The 8,646-nt window shown below is 40.1% G+C and overlaps 1 protein-coding gene across 1 annotated transcript; it reads left to right on the top strand.

The window, feature by feature from the left end:
• The first annotated feature begins 1,745 nt into the window (after positions 1 to 1,745).
• On the top strand, positions 1,746 to 8,208 carry unm_hu7912 (un-named hu7912). The gene is made up of 2 exons (XM_077715702.1): positions 1,746 to 1,998; positions 3,836 to 8,208. Exon 2 carries the CDS (start codon positions 3,889 to 3,891, stop codon positions 7,072 to 7,074), a length of 3,186 nt encoding a protein of 1,061 aa, XP_077571828.1. The 5' UTR covers positions 1,746 to 1,998; positions 3,836 to 3,888; the 3' UTR covers positions 7,075 to 8,208.
• Positions 8,209 to 8,646: the final 438 nt, after the last annotated feature.

Genomic DNA, 8,646 nt, shown 5'->3' with positions numbered 1-8,646 from the left:
AGACACGAAAACATGTATTTTGTTAGTTATAATAAGGGTGATCCTACAATGCGGGTTTTTCGTTTATCTCGCTACATTAATCGCGATATTAGAGGGATTACTGTATTTATTTCAAAATCAAAGTCCATAAATACAGAAAATTAATGAACGCCCATAAATGAAGATTCCATTTATTTTCATAGTTTATCATAAACGCATAAATCAAATAGAATAGCAACCATAGAAGAGAACTTTGATTAACCGATTGGTCGTTATGTGTCCATAATGGCCGCCATTCTAATCAAGAAAAAGCTATTGATTTCCTCTCCACAAAAAAAAAATCTCGAAGGTGCCGAAGACACCTGCTAGCGGCCAGCTGACGGACACTCGTAACAGCTGACATGAACTGATGCCAAAAGCACGGCTTGACGAGGGTGCATGAGTCACACACGCTCTACCGAGTGACAAGATGTGATGATTATGCCCTTCTTGAGAATTGTTGGGAACGAGGGTGCCGGAGTTCATCGAGGCGGGAAACAGAATTGCAGATCTGTGCAAGAAAATGACTTCCAGGCGGATCTGCAAGGGCTCATTTGTTGTTGTGACTTGTTTCTAGCATGGGAGCGCTTCACTAAGCACATTTCTTGGAGTAGTCACATGACGTGGGCAGGATGGGGGGGGGGGGGGGGGGCTTGCTGCCATATTGCCCTGACATCGATTATTGCCATGATATGTTTAGGTGGGTTAGTTAAAAAAAGGGAGGAAAAAATGAGGATTAATAAACAGGTTTGAGAATTTAGTAAGATATAATGACATAGATTACTGCAGTTTGCTAAGGCCACATTATGGTTGGAATTTATTTGATTATACAGTAGTTTAATCAGATTATATCATTTTCTGTTAGCGGTCAGGGAACCTTTTTGACAGAAAAATGTAAACAATTCACATTTTAAATGTTTTTTTGGGGTAATTTCAGCCTTTTTAAAGGAGAAAAAGACTCTTATGACAATTTTTTTATGGATTTGCTAATCAATGAGCATGCATGCAAAAGTGTCCAATGGGAAAAAAATGATTAAAAATGGCGCTAAAGGTAAAAACATATCTATCTGAATAATATCGTTATTTGGGTAAATCACTGTATTTTAATTATCATAACATTTTCTGGAAACTGGAGATTAACAGAAAAAAATGATTTGAAAAAAATGATTAAAAAAGCGCTAAAGGTGAAAACCTTTAGTGCTTTTTTAATCATTTTTTGTAAATATTTTTTTATATATCTAACTGAATAATATCTTTATTTAGGTAAATAAATCACTGTAATCTAATTAAAGGACATTTTTTCTAAAAAATTTAGACAAATTAAAAAAGGTGCTAAAAGTAAAACATATCTGAATAATATCTTTATTTGGGTAAATCACTGTATTTTAATTAACAAACATTTTAATGGAAAATGGCTTAACACAACAGCACATTGGATGAGTGGTTAGCAGCTCAATCTCAGATTGTGTTTTTTTTTCCATGCTCTCCTTGTGCCTCTGTGGGTTTTCTCTGGGTACTCTACTTAAAAAAACAAGCTAATTGAATGCTTTAAATTGCCCAAAAAATATGCCTTCCCTTTGCCTTGCTGTGATTGGCTAGCAACCAAATTTCCCCCTGCCAGGACACCTCTATCCCCTGAACACCCCCCTCCCCACACACGTGCTATTCACACATAGCCACGCCCCTCGACGCAGACTCAGTCATGCCTCCCCTTCCTTCGTCTTCCTCCTCCTCCTCTCCATCACGTCCAAACACACACCCACCCACCCACGCACGCTCTGTTCCACATTCAAACCCACCTCGAAGAAGAAGAAGAAGAAGAAGCGTCTCGGGGTGAAACAGACATGTAAAAACGTCGGGGGTACGAGGCTCCACGCTCGGGTGCGGCAAGCTGCAGCACCCATCCATTACCTCCTCTTACTCCTCATCTTCATCATCATCCTCCACCATCTCTCCATCCAAACAGACGCACGAAAAACGGTAAGTCGCGACCTCTCCGGTCTTTTTTTAGCCAACTTTGGCAAAAGTCAAGCCCCGTTTTACTCCGTCACCCCTCAAAAGTCAGTTTTTTAACCCCCCTGTCCTGCGCAAATGATGTCATTTGGATTCCGCGTCGATTAAATCGGGCCCGTAGTGTCGCAGCACCGAAATGGACTCTCCACTTTTACACCGTGTTGGGAGATTTTAAAAGGTTGAAACTTATAAGCCACTAAAAGACTTACAAAAAATAGCATAGAAAATGCATAGATCTGATTTTTTTAAGATTAGGTTGTAGTGTGAGTAGGAATTTGCTGATTCAGAGTCCATTTTGTCCGAGATTTTTTTTGGTCCTTGTGCAATGAAGGGTGCTGTGTGCTGTCGCTATGGAGACAGGATGTGGCATGCCATTTGAAAACTTGAGGCTTTAAGAAGAAGAAAGAATGAAAAGAAGGAGGGTTTGCATATCTATTGACAAACTGCATTTCACCGTGAATAAAACTTAGCATTTTCTCGTTTTGGGCCATACTATAAAGCCCATTCCAACCACCATGAGGTGGAAAAAATAAGAAATAGCAAGCTTTAAAGGATTTGTAAGGACTTTTATTTGGTCAAAATTGTATTAGCTTGTTGTAAAAAAAACTGTGGATTGAACTGGACTTTACTTTGAAATCATGAAACCACATTAAACTAATGTTAAAGGATATATTTTTATCATTTTCAACCGCGTTAACTACAATATGTACGCTTCTGAGATCGATATTTCAATTCTATGTTCAGACCTTGCCAGGATGTCCCTGTGTTAGGCTCCAGCACCCCCCAGGACCCTTGTTATGACAAATAATTGAATCTATTACTTGCCAGTGTGCTTCCGTTTTTCATTTTTTAAGTATATCACTTTACTAGTGACCGATTTTAAACGATTATAAACCAAAATAATATTATTTGATGCGTGATAATGAATAAAAATGTCAATTAAAGCATGTATTTAGGCAAAAATTGGCAAAATAGCCATTCTGAGACACTTAAATGGCCGCACTAGTCTTTTAACCAATCAAATGTGAGTATTCCACATAGTCCCACCTACTTTTTCACAGCACTTGACGTCAATGACACATTCGTCACACTGAAAGTGTTGGTTTTGTGTTTGTAAGCATTTCTCACATTCGTCATTTATATCAGTTTATTGCTTTAATGTCAACGTAACAATGATTAATAGATGAAATAATGGACCACAGAAGGCCTCGAAGGTTCCCAGGGGGTGCCGATGCATAGCCATTTTACCCAAAAAACAGGCCCGAGAAATGAAATGTTCAGTTTTTATAGTTGGCTGTTGAGATTGAATATTAGCAGACATGTTTTTTAGGTGTGTTGGCGGGTCAGTTTTCCTTCCTCACAATGAACAGATGGTAGCGCTGGGTTAATTGTGGGTGAGGGCCAACAACAGAGCCTATGTGTGTTCGCTACACATGATTGGTTGTTGTTTTTTTGCATAATATTCAGTCCTTCATCTTGAAATTTTCATTTGGCAGTGATTTTTTGTCACTTGTTCCAATAATAATCTAATTTTATACTACTCCTACCATGTTTTTATCCACACATCCAAAAAATATTAATGGGAATAGATCTAATGACACCAAAATCTAGTTTTTTGATGAATTGTGGCTATTTTAAGTTCCATTCCATGAGTGATGTACTAGTTATATAATATCTCGCAAAATCAGCAAAGCTAATTAGAGTCTTGTCTCGGACATCTGCACCCCATTTTGAACCAAAAACTCCATCCATGCACTTTTGTGTTAAAAAAAAACTTGACTCAACATATCCTTTTCTTCCTTAGATTGCATTGTAAAGCCACACAAACTGAATGGAGGACATTGAAGTTCCATTAAAATGACCCGGACACGTCCTCCTGATATCCTGACATCGGCACTTTATCAAGACATTCCTCTTTATCCGACAAACGAACAGGTCATTTCCCCTCACTCTTCTCTACAATGTGACTTGAAGATGATCGACAAAGCGGAAATCATTAACAAAAGACATTGCCGCAGCTTTGACTTTCTAGAATCACTAGATGACCCACAATCTTTGTCTTCCTCGATGGAGTACCCTTACAAACGACCCGAACAACAGACTTTACACAAAGACCTAACCTGGAATGGCCTGGATCAACCTGGATATCTTCGTTTCTCCTCTCCAGACTTGTTCAACTCCCGACCAATCCAACAAAACTCCATTCAAGACAAAACCAGCCAACTAACCTGGTCCGATTCAGTCAACAGAAAAAGATCCAGAAGCGCCCCAAGATTCAAATCCAATCTAACTCCCGTCCCAATCTCCGTGTCTCCTCTGGAGACAAACAAGGACATCCAAGACCCAATCAAATCCTCTGAAACCCACCGAGAAGCACATCCCTCCAATAGAACCTTCCTAAACGAGGTCCACCCTCTTAAACTCCAACCTCATACCCCCCTCTACGTCTCCGATTGTTTCGATGACGGTAAATCCGATAAACCCGCCAACACGCCTCACGTCAGGTGCCGTGTGGACATCAAACCGGATGCGGCGGTCCTCCAACACGCATCCAGACAGATCCCAAACCTACGACCTACTCGCCTAGCTTGGCAGAGATACTCCCAAGCCGGTAGTAGTCGAGGATTATACATCCCACGACAGCTCTCCTCGCCAACACCAACCCCGAGTGAATGCTTCAGTGGAGATTTCAGACCCGGATACCACTACACCACCAGCACATCTCCTGTATCTTACCAGCATTTAGACTCACATCCAATGCCATCACCAACCGCAATGTACCAGGAACAAAGAGCCTACTCCAATCCGAACATCCCTACAAAATTCTTCTATACGGAGGATCCAGTTCGATACCCAATTCATCCATATTCTAGGGCATACTTCCAGGAAGATAGATCCAGCTTAGCTAGCCGGGGAAGTACAATAACAAGTCAGTACGATCCGAGAAACCGATGGGTCCAAACCCTCCCTCTACGATCATACTACACAGACAATGGTTCGAACCCAGACCCATCCCATTCTGTGTATAGCGCACCTTACCCTACGAGTGAGGTAGGGTCTTGCTTCTCTCAAACCCCTTCCAACTCCTACTTTGGGGATGACCCCCGTTTCAACCCTTACCACCAAAGTTGCTCCAATTTATATTACACCAAGCCAGCTAACACCCATGAGGAACGGTATTTTCCATCCAGGCAGTACCACACTGAAGGCAGAAGGCGCCCTCGTTTGTCACAAGCCTTCTCAGATGATTGGTATCGCTCCAGTTTGTCCGGATATTCTAACCAGTCTTCTCAGTTCACTCCACCGAGAGTAAGGACGGATATCGGTATATCCCCGTGGTACACAACGCAGGGAGTTGAGGTGAACAGGCTTGGAACCGAAGCTAAAAACCACTCCAAGTCTTGGGACAACATCCTTTACCCACGCCACGACCGAGAACAATCAGTTCCTCGTGGAAGAAGCTACGAAAACCTGTTCAGCCAAGGAAGACAACGTACGCCACCAAGTGTCGCCTCTCAACCGGTAATCCTCAACCTTTCCAGTTCTCCAAAGCGATACGCCGCCTTGTCTCTCTCCGAGACATCTTTAGAGCGAAATCCAAGCAATTTGTGGAAAAACAGCAAAAGCAACCACTGGTTCGTAACTCCCGAAATCACCATAACTGACAACGACATTTGCGCGGGTAACCGCGAACGCCGTAGCGCCCATGTTGTCAACTGGAAAACTCCAGAAACCGAGCAGAAATCAACCCCAAGAGTAGTCGAAGTCAAGACGTCATCAGAAACCACAGGAATATCCAAAGAAAGAAAACGCAACAACGTCTCCCTTCAACAGAGTCTGGAACAACTTGACGAGCTGTTAGCCGACTTAGTCGTTGATTACAAACCACCCACCAGCAGGAGGCCTAACGGCGACTTTCTAGATCAGCTTAAACATCTGATTACAGAAGACGATGAAAAGGTCAAAGGATCTTCTGAGACTGAAAATCTCGAAGGCCTAAGTACACAACACCCTTCCTCTAAATCCAGCCCGGATACCATCAAAGACCCCGATAGCGGCTGCGATCCTTTCCAAAGAAGTACCGAAGAATGTTCTCCAGACCATAGCGTGGAGGAAGACGAAACCATGGTTTGCGCTAACAAAAAATGCAAACGTTCTGAAAATACCTTTAACGCTTGCTTGTACTTCAAATCCTGCCACAGTTGCTACACCTTCTACTGCTCTAGAAACTGTCGCCGAGACGACTGGGAAAACCACAAAGGAAACTGCCTATACGGCCGCGTTAGCAGCGTTTGTCGACATGCTATCAAATTCTGTAGAGAGAACTCGGACATCCATAAAGCCTTTTCCAGAATCGCTAAAGCCGGTTACCTCTCTAGAGGTAGAGGCGTTCTCTTTCTAGGCTTCGCTAACCCGGATACCGCTGATCACTTCCTCCAGGTTGGACTAGAGAGTCTCGGCATGTCCCCTACGTACTTGTCCCTCCGAGAACTAGACAGCTTTAAGGACAACTTAGGGGAGTATTGCAAGCAACTACAACAAGCAGGCGATGAGTACGACCCAAGTGAATGTTTTCTCTTGAATGTATCCGTGGCTGTTGGCGAGCTAGTGCCTAACCGACCCTCGCCTCGGGTCCAAACGCCAACGGTTCGAAAATACGCTAAAGTTTCCTTAGCTTCGTCCAGCCCGGAAAAGAAGATACTAAAGAAGGAAAGTGAAATGGAAACTCTGATTCTAACGCCACCACCAGGAACGCCGGCTGTTGATCAGGAAGGGGACGAGGGTAGAAAAGCTAGGGAGGTTTGTTTTGTTAATATTCAACGAGAACTCAGGATTAGGGGGGTCTTTCTACGGCATGAGTACCCCAAAATATACAACCAGCTTTGCGAGTTTGTGGAAAGTAACAAACGTTTTACGCCAACGACCATTTATCCCATCGATAAGAGAACGGGGAAACAGTTTATGTGCATGATAATGGCCGCCTCGGAACCGAGGACATTGGATTGGGTGGATACTCCTAATCTTTTAGATGATATTATTTAAGAAAACTCTTGAAAATTAGTAATAATGATGTCAGATATGTATGTAATGTATATAGTATTGTATATAGACGCCGTTTGGAATATTGGCGAGCCCATATGAGCTGCATAGGAGCATTTATTGTTCATGTTCTGATGACCTTTAGCACGTTAGCATTAAGCTAGGTGCATAAAAACACACAAAAGTTTACTCTTGCTTTGTTTTTTTTGCTATTTGCATGGAAACTGGGCACAAAATAGTATTATGTATGTTTGAGAGATGAATGTTTATGAATTATTCACTTTTTGGGCGCTATATTGTACAAAGCACACAACATTTATGGTATTCTATAAAGCCCTCACATTAAAGACAAATGTGTCATTTAACAGAATAGATTTCCCTATGAGAATTATAACTGGAATTTGTATGATACCCTTTTTTGAAATGATATTCCAAAATGGTGGCTAGTAATGAGAGTAGTTTTATTTAGTAAATTGTATTTGTGTGGCTATTTTTATATCTGTGTTTTACTTATGTTTTGATAGGAAATGACGTACAATCAAGACAGCATTTTTAGTTTTCCACATTTTGGTGTGTATGAATTTTAGGTAAAAATTAATGTGCTTGGGTGAACTGCTTTGTTTGAAAGTGGCCTTTATTTAAAAATATGTATTTAAAAAGTATAATTTTTTAAAATGATAAGGCTCAAAAAGGTTGTTTTGACAACTCCTTATAATTTTTTTTTTGCCCAAAGCATGTTATTTTTAATTCAGGTATATTACAAATAGAGTATTTTAAGATTTAAAACAACGAATAAGATATTTATAAATCAGAGTAAGCGACATTGATGACTTTTTTTGCGTTGTTTTTAGATGATATGCAATACCAGAGCAAAATATATTAAAAATAGAGATTTATCATGATTAATATGGAGTTATTCTATTGAAAAAAAATGACTTATTTTCTTCTAGCAGTAAAGAATGTTCCCAAATATCTGCAACACAAAAACCTGGATCAAATATGCCTGCTTCCATTGTCATTGCTGACTAAGCTAAGATTGCTCTTTTACTGGATTATATCTTTGTGCGAGATTTCAAATTTATATTTTGTGATGTTTATAACCTATATATAGCTATATAATAAATTGAATTGAACCAATGACTTTACTGTCTTGCATCTGTACTCCATAAACACATTTAAGTTCTCATGATTTTATTTGATTGATTCTTTAAACCCATAAACCAATACGATAAACAGTCAAATTCATATTTAAATATTGCTATATCTTATATGTAAATTAATTGCTTAATCATCTATGAATCAAAAGTGTTGATGCTGTCATTTTTTAATGACTGGCTAAGGTTGGCATTATTTTCGTGTTTTGACTATCATCTAGTGGTGAAATGTGTGTATAACAACTAGTCCACATGCCGCAAAAAAGAAAAAACTGATGCAGTAGTGTAAAAATAAGGACATGTTTATACATCTACTGATCTCTAATGCAATGTAGTATAACTATACTACTAAATATAGATACATAGATAAAAACATGATCGTTTATTGGAATTATTTAATACAGTAATATAACGTAATGCG

The sequence above is a fragment of the Stigmatopora nigra genome, chromosome 4, assembly GCF_051989575.1.
Source record: "Stigmatopora nigra isolate UIUO_SnigA chromosome 4, RoL_Snig_1.1, whole genome shotgun sequence".
Classification (NCBI taxonomy): Eukaryota; Metazoa; Chordata; class Actinopteri; order Syngnathiformes; family Syngnathidae; genus Stigmatopora; species Stigmatopora nigra.
Note: the sequence above shows the minus strand (reverse complement) of the source record. Positions and strands in the feature narration are given on the sequence as shown.

Excerpts from the sequence above, each read along its gene's own strand:
- unm_hu7912 (XM_077715702.1), top strand. The coding sequence starts at position 3,889 with ATGACCCGGACACGTCCTCCTGATATCCTGACATCGGCACTTTATCAA.